Source organism: Hippocampus guttulatus, chromosome 2 (assembly GCF_054856545.1).
Source record: "Hippocampus guttulatus isolate MCC_2025c chromosome 2, RoL_Hgut_1.0, whole genome shotgun sequence".
NCBI classification, from domain to species: Eukaryota; Metazoa; Chordata; class Actinopteri; order Syngnathiformes; family Syngnathidae; genus Hippocampus; species Hippocampus guttulatus.
Window position 1 is genome coordinate 2,110,081 of NC_141262.1, and position 21,985 is coordinate 2,132,065.

Genomic DNA, 21,985 nt, shown 5'->3' on the forward strand with positions numbered 1-21,985 from the left:
TGCTCGACATAGTACGACATACTATCATGACAGTTGACACAGTTGTCAACGTGTGTTGACTACTGAGTGATCTGAATTTCCTGCAGCACTGATTGGACAAGCAATGTTATGTGATCATCAGCAGCCAGTGATGGCCAAGGGGGCGTGTCATAACTAATTGACTTGTTGAGTCCGTTGTGTCTTAACCTCCACGGCGGAGGCTCCGTCACACCCCTGAGACCGATTCACCGAACCCCTGGGGTTTTGATCGAACCCAGGTTAAGGACCACTGCTCTATGATATTAAATAAGAGTAGTAACCTAATTAGAGTGTAAAGAATGAAACATTTTGTGCATCATTAGCATCAATTAATTGCACCTTCTTTTGGTGTCTTTGACTTGGCCATTGGGGGGGGCAGTATAATAGTGACAAAAATGAAGAAAATTTACAACCGCTGTGAGTGACTCAGTCAGTTGTTGTAATGTAGGTGTTTTTCACAGAGGATAAAGAATATATACCTGAATATATAACCGTACCGGCCTGTCAAGATACACTGGAGGAAAAAAAACAAGTGATGAAGTGGGGCATATACGTTCCAATCGCAAATATAACCTATGGCAGCCCGTAACCTAACCCTCCTCCCTTCCCCACTCGGAAAAGTAGCTGGAAGTCACTGTGTGGTGGGATGACTTACATTCCCAACATGCTAGCCAGAACTAACTTCTCTAAGCTGATTAGCAGGGAAAAAGTGGATTGTATTCATCCTAGCCTGCCCACGCATTAAGCCAGCTGCTGGAGATTTACTTGAAACCTACTACCCGGACCAAATCAACCCAATTCGTATGTTGCCATGTAAAATATTCAACTAGATTATATTTCATCATTAAAAATTAATAGGAGCTTCAGGTTAGTTAGCAGGCGGCTTGTGTTTCTGCATGTTTCATCATTTTCCTGATATTCTCTGTGGAGATGAACTCGGTTGAACTCTGTCACATAAAAACAGGGGGCATAATATGGCTGCTGACGACTGCTTATTTTTCCTCCATGCGTCTATTTATTTTGGAGTTCCCACTCCGCTTAATGAGCATGAAACCCCCCCAAATTTTTATTTTTTTACGTCCTTCGCCTTCGAAAAACAGAAACAAATTTTAGCCAATCTAAAACGTTCCCTTCCAAAGTTGAATGTTTGCTTGCAACTTCACTTTGTGGTCATGTCAAACTTGCACAGTTGCTAGTTGCTTGGCGGAATTATTTTTTGGTCATGTCCAACTGCCGAGCATTGCTAGGGCAGAAATTGTTTTGTGACATCCTCAGTGATCGAGGCAAATTTTTTGCGCATTCACTCATTGCTAGGCAAAATGCGCTGGACAAAATCACTTGTGTTCATGGCAAACTAGCGTTGGTGACTTGTCGCTAGCCGAAACTTGTTGAAATCATCAGCGGCCATACAAAACTGGTGCCTTTACTTGTTGCTAAGCAGATTTCGCTGGGCAAAATCACTCGTGCGCAAAGCAAGCTAGGCGTGGTGGCTTGTTGTTGGCTGAAATCATGAGCGACCATGTCAAACGTCTGTGCATTCATTTGTTGCTAGGCGGAATTCCCAGGGCAAAATACCGCATGTTCATGGGAAAGTAGTTTGCTGACTGTTGCTATGCAGAATCATTTGAGCAAAATACTTTGTGTTCATGTCAAATTAGTTTGGTGGATTATTCCCAGGTGCAATTAATCGAACAAAATCGCTTGTGGTCATGTCAAACTTTTTTTGCAAGGCAGAATTCATTTAGCAAAAGTGAGCATTTCAAACATTTGGGCATCCACTTTTTGCTAGGTCGACTTTGTTGGACAAAGTTATCAGTTGTCATATCAAATTTTTGTGTGTCTAGCATTTATGCTAAGTCCGGTGCATTTATACTGTTTATTCTTGTGTTGATTAATGTGCACTGTCCCAATTAAATAAATAAATTAATAATTCTATATTATAATAATTAATAATAAAATAAAAAGCAAATTAGTGTGTGTCTCGTTGTTGCATAGCAGAATTTATTGGGCTAAATCATTTGCGGTTAAGTCAAACGACTGTGATGTTGCTTGTTGATGGACAGAATTAATTTGACGAAAAAATGGGCGTCTTTCAGTTTTGAGGGGTGATTATTTGGTGCCAGGCAGAATTTTTGGTCAGAATAATTTGTGGTCATGGTAAACAAATATCTTCGTATAGTTGTTTGTTACGAGACAGAATTTTTGGGTCCACTACACCAGGGGTCCCCAACCGCCGGGCCGCGGACCGATATCATTTGGTGCCGGGCTGAACAGAAAGAATAAATAACTTACATTCCTTCTGTTTTATTCATTTCAGAATCTGAAAGATGTTTTATTTTGAAAAATTACCGGATTCTCAGTTATATCGGTCTACAGCATGTCACCCTTGACTCAGGTGAATGCGCGCTTCTTGGTTACGTGATAGGTTACCGCATAAAACACAAACGTCTTTGAAAAGTTTTTTTCGGGAAGGGAAAAAGGCCCATCCAGGAGACAGAAGAAGAGTCTACGACGTTCAAGAAAAAGAAGGCTACATTTAATAGACAGTATCAGGAGTCCTATTTCAAATACGGCTTTATCTCATCGGGAGATTCCCACACACCAAGCCTACTCTGCATAATAAGCGTCGTATTCTTCATGCATTTTTATTTACGGCCTATCTTATTTTGAAGGCACGTTTAAACGTAACCATAGCGACCAGATAGTGTTGCGGCCAGATAGGATGTTCCTCGTGTCATGATTCATGTTTACTATTATATTTTGAAAATAGCAAACTTTTCATGCAGGTGATCTCATATTATATTATTGTATCTATCCGGCCTTAAAGGCCGGTCCCTGAAAATATTGTCTGACATGAAAGCGGTCCATGGGGCAAAAAAGGTTGGGGACCTCTGCACTACACCACATAGCAAATAAAGGACAGGGAGATGCGGTAGGAAGAAACACAATACTGAGGAAGGGATTTGTCTTCAGTGCTTGATATGGTCGTTTCATATGATGTGTGCATCCATGTTTATGTGTCGACTTTCTGGTGAAAGTCGGCCTATTGAAGGGCAAAGTGTGATTTTTTTTCCTGCATTAATTTAGCTTCATTTGCATAATGCATGGCTGCCCGTGGTGGCTGCTGTGCATTGGCCAAGTGCAGCAACATTTTAAAACCAAGAAGGTTAAAACATGTGTCACAACTGGACATGATTAAAACAGCGCTGTGAAAATGAACCCACACTGATTATGGCTTGTAATATTCTAATTTGAGCTTTAATGTGTTTATGTTTTCTTATTCCATGTGAATTACAAAAGGTTTGCACATGCAAAAACAGGCGCAACCTTGATTGCGGAGCGTAACAGATGGGAAAGCTGATCGCCTAACCAGTAGCCACTCGGATTGTGTCAAATTTTGCTAAATTGCTGTGTTTTACATTTAGCGCATTGTGAGATTTTTCAATGTGCAATGGGATTTCTCATACGTGAGAAAAATTACGCTGGCTGATTCAGCATCTTGAAATAGTGCTCCGAAAAGACAGATGCAAACCAGTATGCATGGCGAGGCCAGCATAACTAAAAAATGAGAGGTAGTGAACCTTACCTCTTCTGCGAACATTTCTGAAATGCCAGAAAGCAAAATGAGCACAACATAACATCCATTCAGCAATGTCATTTTCAAACTTTCGAATGATTTCAGAGCAGCAGTCACAAGAAGGAGTCATGCCATATCAACAATAGCAAAACTCCTTTCAACTGCATTTCTGTGCATCTGGATCATTTCGGTGCACAAAGCGAATTGGCGCTGGCCTTTCCCAAAGCAGTTTTGCAGGTGTGCTGTCCTAAGTTATGACATCATTGTATGTACGTATGGTTAGATTTTTATGCTTGTATTGTCCATCCATCCATTTTCCGAACCGCTTGATCCTCACTAGGGTCGCGGGGGGTGCTGGAGCCTATCCCAGCCGTCTCCGGGCAGTAGGCGGGGGACACCCTGAATCAGTTGCCAGCCAATCACAGGGCACACAGAGACGAACAACCATCCACGCCCACACTCACACCTAGGGACAATTTAGAGCATCCAATCAGCCTGCCACGCATGTTTTTGGAATGTGGGAGGAAACCGGAGCACCCGGAGAAAACCCACGCAGGCCCGGGGAGAACATGCAAACTCCACACAGGGAGGCCGGAGCTGGAATCGAACCCGGTACCTCTGCACTGTGAAGCCGACGTGCTAACCACTGGACTACCGGGCCGCCCTGCTTGTATTGTATTCCATTATATCATTCTCTTCCCTATTATCCAATTTCTACCATTTTTTTTTCTTCACAACAATGTTCACCTATAACTTTCTTTAGTCTTCTGATTGGCTAAAATTGCTGTATTTTTGTTTTTTAAGCCCAAGCAGAGAGCAGAGTTTAATGGGCTATCTGTGTATGCTTTGGCTATCTTGAAGACCACCAAATAAAGGCTCGCTTGCTAAACAAACTTTCTGCATGTCTGCCGCTCAGTCATTCCATGCTCCCACATGTACAGTATAACCGGAGGCTCTCTTGCGTCTCGGTCAAACTTGCTTTTCGTCTGCCACTTCGCTGGGGCTGGTTTCTATTCGGGAGCTGAACAGGCTTTCGGAAAATGTTGTTTCTCAGAGATCAGGCTCCTTAAACCGCCCACACTACACTCTTGGAAGAGGCTGGAAGCAATAGCAGGGGGAAAAAATATTCACGCAGACGAGTGAAAGCTAATCAGTATAGTGTGTGCGTGTGTGTGTGCGTGTGTGCGCGCGCGTGACAGTGGCGTTAAGTACTTGGTGGCCAGGGGTGGCCCTGGTCACTCTCTGGACAACCTCCTGACAACCCCACATTGAGGGTAACATTTTGATGGCTGTCAATTTCCTGCCATTTTCACATGGAAGCAGGACTCTTAGATCACATGACACTCTGCCAAAATGGAATATTTAAAGAGCTAACGTACAATTAACCTGAATGCATTTTCTGAAAGAATCTGTCTGTAGTAAACAACATTCGATTTTTACAGTCACTGCCGATCAAAATCATGACTTTAACACTCATAGCAAGCAAACAACATGGTTAAGAAGCAATGTTTTATCTTACCAGGCCGCAGTCATCATTTCATGAAATAAAATGCACACATACATCCATTTTCCCAACACATTCATCACACAAGTTTGAACAAACCAAAGTAAAAAGCAAAATTTGAAATTGTTTATAAAATGGCATCGGCCGTCAGTGACAATTGAAGATTCTGTTAGCTAACAAATCAGTGCGTGATATAGAAGTAAACTATGAGATGGTACACTATAGAAAAGCAATGGTTGAAATGGTACAGTATTACTACAGTAAATTAAGATCAGCAAAAAGTAGCTTTTTACTGAGACTTAATCTTGCTTGTATTGTATTTCTGTCATGAAACCCTGACTGCGGATGGCATGAAAAACAATGACTTCTCAGTGACAGAGGAGATTACGAGCTTGTGAATGCATGTATGTGCATTTACGGTATAGCCGCCTCTCAATGAACTATTTTATTACTCTGGTCACCCTGTGGAAAAAAAAACCCTTCTGGTTACATCCCTGATGTGCAGGATGATGCTGACTCAAGAAAGCACTCAATAAAGTTGTGCATGCGATCCTTTGAGTGTGGCTAGATTCCAGGAAATGAGGTGGGTAAGTCACACGGGCAGGTAGATGAGTTTGGTATCGGCCCTTTCCAGATGGATGAAAAATGAGTGGATGACGTGTTGTGTCTGGTGCATTCTGTTTGTAATTTGATGGTGTGTCCGCCTGCGACCGAGCGGGGTTCACCATCACCCGTTGGCGGAGGGTGGTGGTGGGGGGGGGGGGCCTGATTTGTCGTATATGACAACAAACATGGTCACGGCAAGCGGCTCGTCAGAGAGGCTGAAGGCGTGAATGAAGGGAGGATGTTGTCTGTCAGCCGGTTGCAGGGAGGCGAGCGGTGCGGTGCACCTCAACACAGGAAGGCCGAGGGGAGCTTGGACTACGCTAAATATGTCATTTGCAAGTGGCCGTGTTGGTTTGGTGCCGGCGGCTGGCCTTAGAGGGGTGCTCTCGTTGGAGATCGGGATTTATATGCCCCCGAAATGTTATAAAACGCACCTGTTTCTATCATTTTTATTATAATTCATACATGATATTTATTCAAGTTAGAAATCCTCAAAGAACCTGTGCAGTAATTGTGCTGTTTAATTAGCGTCATGATGCGCCACTCCTGTGAGGTCGATGGATGGTTTCACCAAAGGAGAAGTGCTCACAAAGACAGATGTCGACAGAATTGTGAACAACAACTGAGAAAAGTGGGCATTTTGTGCAGATCGGAAAAGTTTAGCTCGTGGAAAAAAAATGGAAGCAATAACAAAAGTGTTGCGTGCATATTATTATTTTTTTCAACATATACAGTGTATACCGGTACGTCCGAAGAGCATTTCATTGTGCGTCCAGCCACGATACATAACTGACATAGATATTGAAACGAAAATTTGTATTTGTTGTTTGCAGTAAACACATTTTTTTCAGACCGATGGTTGGGAACCACTGCTACGTAATGTACTTGTCCTGACATATGGCGAAGTAGCATTTGGCTCATTGCACAGGTTGTGAGGTTCACTTCGCTACATGAAATTTAGCAGGCACATCTATTATGAGGATATCCCCCCCCCCCCCCACACACACACATAAAAAAAGTCTCAAGAATCTAAAACTCACAGGAGGTCTGCCATTTTGTTTTGACATGTACATTTTTGGCTCATTTTGGTGGTTTTGAAGAATGTTGGAATGTTGAATGTTTTAAAGAGTCTTTTGAAATGGCAAGAGCAATGTGGTGATATTTTTCGCTCACGATAAAGCACAAAACTAACTTTGCCTGACGGCAGCTTCATTTGGCAACACCACAAAAAAAAAATCTCAAGAGGCCATTCTTGAAAAAAACATGGGGGGGGGGGCGTCTGTCATTTTGCTTTGAAGCTGTCAGTTTCGGCTCAATTTGTCCATTTTGGGAGGTGTGTCAGATTGCTGGCAAATTTGAACCATGTATAACTGACAGACGGAACACGCTAAATTGCGAAAGGTTTTCATTTTCATCGTTGTGTGTGGGCGGAGCATGTGGAGAAAGTTATCGACTCGCAGGAAAACAGGAAACTCACATGGTCAAAGCTAGACCAAATGTTTGGTTTTAGAATTTCATGGTGGGCCATTCCATTGATTTTGTGGGCCATGGGCTGTAGGATGCCCGACTCTGATTCTATATGTAAACGTTAACATTCTTTTTTTCACGATGGGACGAGCTTGTCGCACACATCTGGATGGCGGTGTGGCTAATTGTCAGCATGTGGAAAGTGCTCAGCGCGCTTAAAGAAAGGTGGTGATATGTCATAACTTGTCAGAGCATATTAGCATCAACGCTAAGTCCTAAACGAGGGGTGGGGGGGGGGGGGGGGGAGTCGGTAAATCCCATCTGGACTTGCTGGGAATGAATGTAACAACGCTGAAGAACTGCCAGTCTCCGACGTAATCCCATTATCATTAAAGCTCACGTTAGCGCGTGGAGTGTTATTTATGACAAGTATGGAGGATGGAGAGCCAGTAGAGAAGCGTGTTTTTGTTTTTGTTTTTTTAAAGACTGCGCCGAGCATCCTTCCATGGTGTGAAACTTGTAGCATTCAAAGCGGTGAGACTTCACGACCAATTGTTAGCGCCTCAGGCCAAGTCCACGATGAAGAAAAAGTCAAAGCCCCAAACCGAACTGTGGCTTCTTTATATCAGCCTGTGGGACACCAAGACAATTTAGTCTTCTATATTCAGTAACAAATTTAAAATGCTGGATGATTTAGTCCTCCATGAAGCTAATGCGCATGTGTCTGTAAACATCCAAACCAGTTTAACCTCCAGTGAACTTTACGTACAAGTTTTTGTCAACTTCAAAAGAGATTTGAAGTCTTTATGAGCATAACGAAACTTCAAAGGACATTGGGAGCCTTTCAAGAACCTTACATAGGTGATGAAGACATCAAAGACAATTTCGTCTCCAATGAACCAGGCAAGCGTGAGTTTGTAAACTTCAAAGATGCTTCAGTCTTCCATGAGCTCCACGAGCCTCACATACAGTACGTGCATGTCTGTGAAAACCCAAAATGCAATTTAGGTTTTTGTTCACCTCACGTTGATGATCTTGTAAACATAAAAAACAATTTAGTGTCTTCCATAAAACGAAGGCAATGAACCTAATCTACATGTTTTTGTATACATCAAAATCAATTCAGTCCTCCATGAACTTCATCGATTAGTTTTGTGAACAGCAAAGTCTCTTGTGAGCCCAACGTATACGTTTTTGGAAAAACAAATACAATTTTGTTTGCCATGAAGCAAATGCATATGTCGAAGTGTAACGATTAAGCGATAATAGATTATCAATCATCGATTAATCATTGAGATACTCTTTTTAAATGTCAAATTGTTCAAATTCTCAGGATTTTACGTTCTTCACAGTAAATATTCGGAAGGCTTCTATAGCACATGAATGAATGCAGACTGATGATTTCTGTGCTCTAGAATTAAAATAAAACATTTGATTTTGCTTTGGAAAACAATGATCAGTAGTTTTGCCTGAAATGATATGGACCACTTCCTGAATCCTAATCAGTTTTTCTTTTCCAATTTCTACACCATCAATTTGAAATAATGTCCTGTTTTTGAATAAGGGATTGGAAATTAAAACACTATATTTTTTATCAGATTCATTTAGTAATCGACAAAGTAATCAACAAATTAATTATTTATTAAAATAATCGTTGATTGCGGCCCCATGAGCATGTTTCGTAAACATAAGGCGATTTTGCGTTTTCAATTTATCAAGCATGCCGTACATTTTGTTCAACTTCAAAGACAATTGAACTCTTCCCCGAACTTAACGAACAGGCCTGTTTTTGTAAGAATCGATAATTGTGGAATCTAGCATGAGACAAGCTCTGAAAAGGCATTCCAGTCTTTTTTGTAAAATAAGAAATAAAATTCGGTGAACCGTGCATCTATTTTTTTTTTCGTAAACAACCAAGACAAATCAGAGCCTTCCGTGAACCTTACGTACTGTACGTTTGTGTGAACTTCAAAGCCACTTTAGTCTTCGCTGAACCTTGCAAGATTTTGTACGGAGCAAAGAGAGTTTAGATCCTCAATGAGCCCCCACCTCCAGGGTTTTGTAAACATCAAAGGCATCTTGGAAGTCTTCCAATTAATCTAATGAACATGTTTGCGTTAATGACCGTGTCAAGGACCCAGATGTGTGTGTATCCATTTTGCCGATTGCTCACGAACGTCATTTCCACACGATGTATAGATTCTTAATGCGTTTTCTGATTGTCTTTTGGACAGGAAAGCGACAGTTTGTGGTGGGACGCCTTCGCCACAGAGTTCTTTGAGGAGGACGCCACGCTCACGCTGTCCTTCTGCCTGGAGGACGGACCAAAGAGATACAGTAAGGGCGATGTTTGGAATTCTCAGTTGCCAAGCAAAACAGCAGCACTGACCCCACTTTCACACGAAACTCTGAGAGGTGGTTGTGTGTGCCCATGTTCGTGTTGCTGGGGACATACAAAACTATTTGTTCCATCCAGTCCGTCTCACTTCTCTTTGTTTCTCCATTACGCTTGTTTTTATTTTGTTTTAAACTCCACTCTCGCAGTCAACTCGATCAACCACAATGTGCAGTGATACTAGTTTGTCATTTATTAAAAGATGCGGCTACATGTTCGCATAGTGTGTTATTGCCATTATTATTCAATATCGTGTCCCTCTTGGTCTCATCTGCATGCTGCAGACATATTGACGCGGATAAGGACACGGTGCGTGCGTGATTCTGCTCCGTCACAGCGGAGACGAGGCAACGGTTTTTGCTTTTCAGATGTAAAAATAAAACAAAAAATAAATTAAAAGACACATGCTCCAATGGCATCGAGGCGGAAACCTCCCCCCCCTCCCCCTCCCCCGAGAAGCACGAGGCTTAGCGGCAGCCAAAGCGGAGATGACTCACTGTCACTCACCAGCTTCCGATTACGTATCCACCTGTGGAGAAAACAGTATGATCTGCAGCGGCAGCGGGATTTTACTAAACAAAGGAAAAGAGAGCTTTTTGTTTTATCAATTTTTTTGCCTCTTGTGTGATTAAGGGCTATAAAAAGACATTTGACTTGACTTGAACAAATAGGAAACATACTACAAGCTAGTCGACATCTGCTGGCTTCTCTCAAATTCCATCCATCCATTTTCTATTCTGCTTATCCTCACAAGTGTCGCGGGCATGGTGGAGCTGTCTTCAGGCAGCAGGCGGGGGACACCCTGAACCGGTTGCCAGCCAATCGCAGGGCACACATAGACAAACAACTATTTGCACTCACCCTCATACCGAGGGACAATTTTGAGTGTTTCATTGACCTGCGATGCATGTTTTTACAACGTGGGAGGAAACCTCTCCGGGTACTTCAGTTTCCTCCCACATTCCAGAAACATGCATGGCAGGTTAAAGGAACTCTCTAAATGGTCCCTGGGTGTGAATGTGAGCACGGATGGTTGTTCGTCTATGTGTGCCCTGCAACTGGCTGGCAACCAGTTCAGGGTGCACCCCGACTACTGCCCCAAGACAGCTGGGACAGGCTCCAGCACGCCCCGTGACCCTTGTGAGGCTAAGCGGATCAGACAATGAATGGATAGTAACAACATCAACAGCTCAACCAATCATGTTGTAGCCCACCTCGTCATGATTTTAAAAGACAATTCGGGGGTGCGCGTAGAGTCTCCCTCACGTCGTAAGAGAACACATTAAAGTCTTTTTACAACCATGATGCTATATTGCTTTGTTCCCCCTAATATTTTTAATGCTTGCCTGAGTGTCAAAAAGGGCCTGGTGGGAGTGTGAGAGGGGTGTGTTGTTTACACCAAACAACACTCCATCAGACAATTATTGTGCACCGCGCCGAATATTCAATACACACACACACACACACATAATTACATACCAGCGCTCCAGTTGCCACCGCGGCCCTTGTCTGGCTGGAGGCATCTGATGAAAGCGTCATGATGCAACCAAAGAGCAAGGCTGTTTCCCCCCAAATGAGAACAACGGCACGAAAGTGTTTGATGCAATTGTTGCAACAGGAAGATGACCACTTATTAAAGAGTCAATGAAACTTCACTGTTATTAGTAATTCAGTCAACCCTTGCTATGGCAAAAAAAAAATCTAATAAGGGAAGCCCACCCCAAACATTGTTTAAACTGTAATTACACCCTAACTGTATTCTGATAGAATTTAAATATAATTTCCAACTCATTTAACTACATAGCCCTTAAAAGTAACTGTCTCATAGATGATTTGATTTGGAAAAAAATCCATGTGAGGTCAATAAATACTAAAAGTACTACTTTCCGAGTAGCCTTTTTATTACCTTTTACATACGGTATGGAAAAAATGTTTGGCGATTACTTATAAATTTATCTTAGCCAGAAAAAAAAGAAATAACCTAAAATTAAAATAATGAAATCGAATAAATCTATTGTATGTCTTTTTCGATTTATCAATAATCGACATCATTACAAAAATAATTATTTATTTTTATTGTTATTTAAAATTACATTTAAATCGAAGTTTTGCTAAACTTACCGCTTACTGCGGTATATTTTTTAAACACGAGAGTTAAAGTCTTAATATATAAATCATTTTAAAAATAGAGTGGTGATAAAACTAGTTTCATTTTTCTATTTGACAAACATCTAAGTAACAATGATAAAATAATTCAAGTTTAAAAAATAAAATTATGGTCACCAAAAAATGTTAATGTTTCGGTACTTCAAACAAGTAACGCAGATTTGAACTCAAACCGTACAGCAACAGATGTAGACAGAAAATATAGCCGTACTCACTCATCTGCAAAGAATGACTATTAAACAGCTTACTGAGCTCACAACAATCCGACAGACTTTTTGTGTCTTGTGTAAGTATTATACTACCCTCTTTGGTGGAGAGAATGGGCCTGATCCCCAATCATGTTTCGCAAACGTTACATTTGATTGAAGTATGTTTTTACGAGGGCAGGTGAGATTAATCGGTCGATGGTAGTTTACATAATCAGCAAAACTCTGTCTCTGTCTTTTATTATTTTTATTATTTACATATCCGCGCATTACAACATAAGACAAAAATAATGACATTCAAATATTCCCCCATCCTAAAACATTAGCCCACAGGTGTCAATCTCAAGGCCCGGGGGCCGGATCTGGCACCCCACACCATTTTATGTGGCCCGCGAAAGTAAATCAAACATTTACGATGATTGCTAAAATCTGTACAATAATTTCAACGTCTCATACCTGTATGTAATAAATAAGCGAGATATTGTCAGCATTTTCTTTCATTACATTAACTTAAACAATCGTTTAATTAACCATTATTCTTGACTTCATTATATGTTTTCACAGTCATAACAAGAGAAATGGTCACTACATTGTGGCCCGCGACAAGAATGAGTTTGACACCCCTGCATTAGCTGATCAAAATGCCATTGAGCTCTATGTTATAAAGTTAAACAAATACAAGAGAACCTATTGTGAAACAGTGAAATGTTCTTCCAGGAATTCATATATTTATTGTTGTAATCTTTGACATACAGTAAATATTCCCATCCCCGGAATTCTATGGAAAGGAATATCCTTCACCCGGAATAAAAACCTATGCATTAACATTTTGACTACGATATTACATGTTACCGGAAGTTGCATAAGCGGAAATTCCACTACCCGTAACCCGGATGGAGGTGTAATGCCGCGGGAGCTTAAATACACGCAACGCCCACCCGATGCGACGGAAAAGACAACGCTGAAACAAGTTTTCACTTCGCGCTTTTCGATCATCAGATTCTAAACGACGACGTGCAAGTGAGTTTTTATTGCCGTGCGTTTTACTTTAATTGTGAATGATTTTAACTTTATTCACTTACGTCCTGTAGAACGCGGCACTAGCTTAAAAGCAGCACCCACTCGACACGACCAAAGAAACGTGTTCGCTTCGCCGTTTTCATTCATCAGATTCGAAACGAAGACGTGTAAGCGACTTTTTATTGGCGTGCGTTTTACTGTAATTGCGAAAGATTTTAACTTTATTCACTTACGTCGTGTAGATCATCGCATCGAAACATAGAAGAACTGTAACAACTGGAGCGGAGCGAGTGAAATGCGTCCGTTTGAGCGAGGCTGGACACAAAGTTAAAAAGATCCAGCAGACACTTGGAGTCGGAAAGACGCAGATCTACGAAACTTTAAAAAACAAGGCATCGATTCAACTCCTGATGACAAGCCACCATCCAGCAAGGAAGCAATGAAAATGGCAACAAAAATCCTTCAGTATGCACAAGAATTACCAGACATCGGTGATCAACGGGACAGTTACTTGCAACTAGCAAGAAAACTGTATGACACGCAGGCAAACATTGTCATAAACCAAAGAATGCATCCAACAAAACAATCCAAAATACATATTTTTTTCCCAAGACAGAAAAAAATAAACATTAAAATACTGTATGTATTTTACTGTTGTGATTATTTTTTTTGGATACACCTGTATTGCAGTTTTTGTTATATAAACAGTTTTTGGACAATATATTTTTGTATTTTATTGATTGTGTTGTTACAGTGCATTTTGTCAACATACTTGCAGGTTCATAAAGGACATGTACCATGCTCATTTCCCAAATGAGGAATTTCTGTTATCAGGACAAATTGGACAGCGCAAACACGAGTCCGTACTAGAGAATATTTACTGTATTTTACCCCAGGCACGTGTGTTGTTAAGCAGCAGCGTACAAAATATCAAAAAGGATGTTTTGTAGAATCGTGTGTATGAGAGAAAGGAAGGGGTGCCGGGGCAGGTGGTGTTGGGGCTTGAGGGTGAAGGCCGCCCTCCGACTCCCTTTCTAGCGAATCAAAGGACTGACAGCAGCGAGCGTGCCGGAATGGGAAGCTGTTTTTATTGAATTGGCTGGTGCAGTGTGTGTGTGTGCTGAAGAAGTGGAAAAAGGGTGGAGGGTGTTTTTGAAGGAGGAGGTAGCGGCGGTGGTGCGGGGTGGACTGAAGGTTCGCGGCATGATTGACAGGTGGGATGATGCGGCGGTGGTAGTGGTGCCGGCTCAGCTGCAGAGCGGGGATGTAACCCCCCCCCTTTTCCCTCCCTGATGATTGACAGCTGAGCCTGCCCTCGCTACCACAGCGGCAGAAGATTCTAAAGGGGGTGGGGTTAACTGAAAGATTAATTTGGATACCTTTCGGTGTTACTGCGTTGTGTTTGGGATACTTCCATGCCAGCGGGATCCAAAGTACTGACCGGGTTTCATTTGTGGCCTGATTTGAGTGAACCTTTTCCCGAAATTACAAAAACCTGGAATGGCCTTACATGTGGGAAAGGCGAGCCACAGTGGCCATTTATCGGCGAAACGTCATGTCTACCCCCAAGGGGGTCATTGTAGACATTACAAACATGGCTCCTTATCATATCTGAAGGTTACAAGAACTCTCTCTCTCTCTCTCTCTCTCTCTCTCTCTCTCTCTCTCTTTATGTATATATACTGTGTGTGTGTGTGTGTGTGTGTGTGTATATATATATATATATATATATATATCCATCCATCCATTTTCCGAACCGCTTGATCCTCACTAGGGTCGCGGGGGGTGCTGGAGCCTATCCCAGCCGTCTTCGGGCAGTAGGCGGGGACACCCTGAATCAGTTGCCAGCCAATCGCAGGGCACACAGAGACGAACAACCATTCACGCCCACACTCACACCTAGGGACAATTTAGAGCGTCCAATCAGCCTGCCATGCATGTTTTTGGAATGTGGGAGGAAACCGGAGCACCCGGAGAAAACCCACGCAGGCCCGGGGAGAACAATCCAGCAAGGATATATATATCCTTGCTGGATATATATATATATATATGGGCGGCCCGGTAGTCCAGTGGTTAGCACGTCGGCTTCACAGTGCAGAGGTACCGGGTTCAATTCCAGCTCCGGCCTCCCTGTGTGGAGTTTGCATGTTCTCCCCGGGCCTGCGTGGGTTTTCTCCGGGTGCTCCGGTTTCCTCCCACATTCCAAAAACATGCATGTCAGGCTGATTGGACGCTCTAAATTGTCCCTAGGTGTGAGTGTGCGCGTGGATGGTTGTTCGTCTCTGTGTGCCCTGCGATTGGCTGGCAACTGATTCAGGGTGTCCCCCGCCTACTGCCCGGAGATGGCTGGGATAGGCTCCAGCACCCCCCGCGACCCTAGTGATGATCAAGCGGTTCGGAAAATGAATGGATGAATGGATGGATATATATATATATATATATATATCGCCTCCAGCGAGTGAGGCAAGTCCTAAGAAGCAAGCTCAATTGCAAGAATAAGACCCGGGCAATAAACAACAGCTATGCCCTGCCAGTGATCAGATACCCTGCAGGAATAATAAGGTGGCCAAAGGAAGAGATTCAGACCACGGACGTTAAGACCCGAAAGCTCCTAACCATGCATGGGGGGTTCCATCCCAAATCCAGCACCCTGAGACTGTACGCAAGCCGAAAGGAAGGAGGCCTGGGACTAGTGAGTGTGAGAGCCACTGTCCAGGATGAAACATCCAAGCTCCATGAATACATCAAGGAGAAGGCTCCAACGGATGACGTACTCAGAGAATGTCTCAGACAATGGGGAACAGAGGATGAGGCGCTGGAAGAGGGACCATCATGGGAGGACAAGCCCCTACATGGGATGTACCACCGGACCATAACTGAAGTGGCTGATCTCAAGAAGTCCTATCAGTGGCTAGAGAGGGCTGGCCTGAAGGACAGCACAGAGGCACTCATCCTGGCTGCTCAGGAGCAGGCCCTGAGCACCAGAGCCATTGAGGCCCAGATATACCACACCAGACAAGACCCAAGGTGTAGGTTGTGCAAAGAGGCACCTGAGACGATCCAACACATAACTGCAGGGTGTAAGATGCTGGCAGGGAAAGCCTACATGGAACGCCATAACCAGGTGGCTGGCATAGTCTACCGAAACATCTGTGCGGAGTATGGACTGGAAACCCCAAGGTCAAAATGGGAAACACCTCCGAAGGTGGTGGAGAATGACAGAGCGAAGATCCTGTGGGACTTCCAGATCCAGACTGACAAGATGGTAATGGCGAACCAACCAGATATCGTGATCATAGATAAAGGGCAGAGGAAAGCCGTTGTAGTGGATGTAGCGGTCCCAAGTGATGGAAACATCAGAAAGAAGGAACACGAGAAACTGGAGAAATACCAAGGGCTCAGAGAGGAGCTGGAGAGAGCCTGGAAGGTAAAGGTGACAGTCGTGCCTGTGGTGGTCGGAGCACTCGGGGCAGTGACCCCCAAACTAGATGAGTGGTTGCAACAGATCCCGGGAACAACATCGGACATCTCAGTCCAGAAATGTGCAGTGCTGGGAACAGCAAGGATACTGCGCAGAACCCTCAAGCTTCCTGGCCTCTGGTAGAGGACCCGAGCTGAATGAGGGACGGACACCACCCGAGGGGTGAGACGAGGATTTAAAAAAAAAAAAAAAATATATATATATATATATATATATATATATATATATATATATGTATATGTATATATCAATCCATCCCTCCATCAATTTTACGATCCGCTTATCCTCACAAGGGTCGCGAGGGGTGCTGGAGCCTATCCCAGGTGTCTTCAGGCAGTAGGCGGGGGACACCCTGAACCGGTTGCCAGCCAATCGCCGGGCACACAGAGACGAACAACCACGCACGCTCACACTCCCACATTCCAAAAGAACATGCATGGCAGGCTGATTAAATGCTCTAAATTGTCCCTAGGTGTGAGTGTGAGCGCGAATGGTTGTTTCTAATTGAATTTAGAAATATCAAAAATATATGTAGTTTTAATGATGATTTTTTTTACAAACCTAATGAAAAAACATTTAAAAACAAAGACATTTTTTTAATTCAAACAGAGTTTTTAAAATCATTTCAAAATATGCATCGCAACCACATTTTACAAAAAAAAGAATGAAAAATAATATTCCCCATAAACATTGACCAACTGTAAAAGGGAAAGATGATTGCTTCGATGTTGTCTGAGACAAATTAAAATTCTCGAAAGGTTGTAAAGTCACAAGAATAAAAATTCCACTTTAAAATCAATTCCGTTCTTTCTTTGTAATCAATGCTTACCTCAAAGCTGCCACTGAGTTAAGTTGACATGTACAGATTTAACCTTTGACCTCAACTGCATCAGCCATCGTAGTTGCATGTGATTGAAAATCAATAGTATTTTGCTTTGTCATGGACCACATCATCCACTCAACTTGAAGAATGGTTGTCGAAAAACGAAGTATTTTTTTCTGGAGTGCTGCCAATCAATAATAAAAGCACAAATGAATGCAGGTATACTTTGATGATGTTTTCATACGGCCTGTGTGATTCAAGTGGGCGTGAGCACACCATATTTATTTTAACCGAATGAGAGCCCATCAGCAGAATTTCATTTGGGACATTTCTGTATTTTCATGACCATGCAGAACACCCAATTAAAAGGCGCAGTGGCAGTTACGTGTGCAATTTCTGCATTGAACACATACGCAAGACGCATGGTATTATTGGGCGCAAGCATGATAAAACGTACGCTAGCTTAAACAATATGGGAGCATGCATGCACGCAAGGGTAAGTTTTTAAAAAGGCAGTGGGAGCAAAACTGAGTTGGGTTGTACTTTATTGAAATATTTAACAATGTACTCATGTTATTTTTTGATCAATCTTCATCCTCAAATCCATCAAAGTTCTGATCGTATGTTTCTGAAATAAATGGCAAGTTCACAATCGGCAGGTTTCCTCGCGTCATTGTCACAGTCTGTCTCGTTGCCGTGCGCCTCCTCAGAAATGATGACGCTTCTTGTGTAAACTCAAACAACAGTGCAAGCAGACATGCTAGCCCAAGCGTTCACAATCCATTCACAAATTGTGGCTCGCAACTTCACTTTGGCCGTTTCTGTCCATTACCATGGCAACCAAGCAAAACAGTAAAAGACGACTTCACGCGCCCTGTTGTGTGTACCGCTAACGTGCTGGTCCCTTTCTTCTCTACAGTGTGGTTCATTGGGATGTCGAAAGTGAGCGGCTCCTCGTCCATGTTGATGTGGGTAGTCTGGCTGTGTGTGTCGTTAATCTTTTTGTTGTAATTCAAAATGCAATTTATGCTTGTCCCTCATGACTTGCCATAGCCCAAGCAGGTATGTAGGAACGTCGGGATTGGTTGAGAGAACAGTCAGTAATGGAAGCCAAGTGAAGGTACAGTGAAACTCCTCTACAACGAAATCATGTTTGCAGCAACAGGGGGGGTTTCACTGTAGCAAATTTGATCTCAGATGTAAACACACACACACACACACACACAAACGTATGTGTACACGCACACAAACATATGTGTACTCTATTTTTATTCCAATAGTGCAAGTATGAGCACACACTTATTTGACACTTCATATAGTCAGTGTAGAAAGAAAAAAAGGGAAAGAAATTGCGAAATTTACGATCAGCATTCACTTTCACTTACATCAATTTCTTGGATAATGTATTTTATTTTGCTTCCTCCGTCTTTTATTTTGATCAATTTTACCCTCTCTTCCAGCGTCAGAGCTCTTCTTGTCTTAGCTGCTTGACATCCAAAGGTCCGTTTTGTATCCATTTTAGCAATGCAACGTTCATGCTGCGTCTGAATCTAACAATAACAAATACTTCCTGGACCCGTGGCTTTTCTTTCCACCATCTCACTGTCTCTAATTCGACCTCCCCTCGATCGCCACCGAAGACAGCGTTGCTCAGCTGATGTCATGCAATGACTCCGTAGTCATCGATGGCCATAGTGCGATGGAACTCGCCTTCTCTCTCATTAGCGCTCCAGCATGATAACAAGTAAAGCATTCCAGGAAACGTTCTTTTATCCGTTGAGCCATAAGCAATTTACTCTGAGCAGCTAATCGGATGCTACGGATCTAGCTTCAGTATCTACACACATAGACAGTGAGGTCCCTCTTGGCCAATTGGAGGCCAGGATGATGCTCGGTAAGCCAATGGCAGAGCAGCTATGAGTATGTTGCTTTCAGGAAACTCGCAGCTGTGACCAAAATAAGCATCGTTCACTATGTAAACCAGTGTGGTGGTTGCTGTTGCCGTTTCCGAACGAAGCAGTATAGGTCGCTGTTGGATTATACTTCGTTGTAGTGAATGTCTTCACGAGGCAGGAGCAGAGAAAATGATTTCGTATAACGCAACAGGGTTTTTTTTCGTCGTATGGGGGGCAGGAGAATGGGAATGGTGTTAATGCATGAAGATTTTTTCACCTTAGGGGGTATTTTCACCCATGTATGCTTCGTTCGAGAGGAGTTTCACTGTAGCAAAGTGGCAAAATAAAGGATTAAAATCTCCTAGAAAGCGTCTTTATTTAATGCAAAGCGGAACATTACTCTTTTTACTGCAGTAGGAGTGGACGATGGACAGCTTTTCCTTGTAACCCGCCGGATGTTTCTGCTCACGGTCATCCTTGCCCGGATGGATAGATGGTGCCGTTTCATAAACCAAGTACCAAGCACCAAGCACCATGGATGAGTTGATCTTGAATTCTCTCGCGCCTGCTCAAGGTCATCCGTGTAACTGATAGCTTGAAGTTTAAACTGTGTTTCGTAAGCGCGTCTCTTTGGAAGTGCCATTTTCGGGATGTTGTTTTGCACAATGCACATACCGGCACCAACCGGGGGCGTGCCTTTATCGTCCCCTGTCATGCCCACCCTTCCCACTTTAACGTCTGCATGCCCTTACGTCCACCTTTCCTCTTTAGAAGCAACGTGTTGGCACATTAGTCTGCCAAGCGGGCCCGTCATCCAAGTCAACAGCATTCACAGATTTTGGAACTCGGCACATACATATTTGGCGCATACACTTCAGACTTTTATGCGCGTCTTAGGGATGTGAAAATACGGTTATTGTTTCAGCTTTTCAAGACACCCCAACATGAATTAGTCAAAAAATCATCAATTACTAATGCAAACAAATACATTCGTTCGTTGTAAATATTTCCAATAAATTACAAATATGTGGAGGTAGTATGAAGAAAGCATTCAGTCAGCAAATGAAAAGTGCCTTCTCCAGTTCAGGATGTGCCGCGCCCCGAAGCCATTTACGATCATCTTTCAATCTGTTGGCCTCGAACTCTGCCATTATTTTGTTGCCATTACGGATGATTGTCAAAATCGTTGACTTTGCCAATTTGTAGTCTCGGGTGAGCGTCGTCTGGCAGAGATAATTTCAGCCTTCAGAGAAAGATTTGCTTCCATTTACCAGACATGTTTTCAGACCATGCGCGCCGTGCCTCCGGAGGTACACCAATGTATGAGTCGACCAGTAATGTTGGTTGGCAATGTAGAGGAAGGCTGCTCTGTACATTTTATTCATAATCAAGGTCGCGGCTGCAGTTAGCTTCCCATGGTTCGTTGTAACGAAGGCTTTTTGCATGTTGAAAAATAAAACAACTACAAGACCCCAAAAAAGATCCAATTATGTCAGCTCAAAGACGGACGTTTGAATGTTAACTGACGAAACTGACGGATTCCTTTGAACTCTGTTGCAAACCACAACAGCAACTCGGGCAGGTAAACAGTCTCTCAGAGGAATTCAAGGGTGACGTCATGTCGCGTGCCACTCCGTATTAAGCTGATAATTAGCGTTCTACATGTATGCATACTTATTCATACTTGCATACTGTTAACTCAACTATTGGATGTCACTCGAATGTGTGCAAGTGAACCTAATAGTGTGGCCGGTGTTGTGATCTGGTGGTGGAGGGCGGGAACGGTGCCAACAGGAAGCCGGGCAGCGGCTATCGGAGGGCCCCAGCAGTCCACGAGGATGGGCTGTTCTTCAGGCTTCCCGTTTCTCACTACCGCTGCAGAAACGACACAAACACAAAGGCGGCCTCTCAAACAATAGATGAGCCCAACGCCAGCTTGCTAGTCGTCCTTCCTGCAACTCTTCTCCCTCGTGGAGACGCATCCTCGCGTAAATCAGTGTTCATCTTATGAACAACTGTTGCGTTGTACATTCACTTGTCACATTTACGGCACACATAAAAATGACCATAGTCGAGGACCCATTAACAATTGATGGGATGTTAATGAGTTTCTGCCATTTCACCCTCTTGTGTCAAAATGTTGTCATTGTGATCTGCGACTGCTTCCCGAGCAGGATTTATGTCACTACTATGATTGATAATAATCATTTAGCACCGTGGCAAATGAAACAATGTAAAATAAAAACAGATGAACAGAACAAGAAATTCAGTAAATTACAAAATCTATCCAGAATAAATACCATAAAATACAATAAAATGAAAACCTACATAATGACATTAAAAAAGAAAAATACACTTAAAAGAAAGAGAATAATAAAATATAATACATTCGAACAATAAAAATAAAAAACATCACAAAGTACTGAAGAAATAATTTATGATTAAAATAAAATTGAAAAATAAATTACAATGAAATCCAAATAAAATTACAGTGAAAATAATATAACTACCAAAAAAATGGAAAAAAGTACAGTAACAAAGAAATAAAATTGAACAATAAATTATGAAAAGGAAAATAATTGCAATGAAAAGTTAAACTAAACATCCATCCATTATCGTAAACAGGAGGGTCAGGGACGTGCTAGAATCGATCTAACATAAGAAAATAAAACAATAGAGTAAAATGCAAATGAAACACAATGGACATGCAATAGATAACAAAATAAAATGCAATAAATAGATTGGTAATATTGTAAAATAAAGTACCGTAAAATTAAGCCTGAATTCAATAATATTCAATAAAAATGTTAACTGTCATAAATTGACA

At 42.4% G+C, this 21,985-nt stretch overlaps 1 protein-coding gene across 4 annotated transcripts in view; it reads left to right on the forward strand.

Moving 5' to 3' along the window:
- The window catches only part of ldb2a (LIM domain binding 2a), an 83,583-nt gene that overhangs the window by 12,749 nt on the left and 48,849 nt on the right, over positions 1-21,985 (forward strand). For all 4 annotated transcript variants that reach the window (XM_086106130.1, XM_086106131.1, XM_086106128.1 and 1 more), the window contains exon 2: positions 9,407-9,509. In XM_086106130.1, coding sequence (XP_085962256.1) covers positions 9,407-9,509 — 103 coding nt within the window. The remainder of the gene's footprint in view (positions 1-9,406; positions 9,510-21,985) is intronic.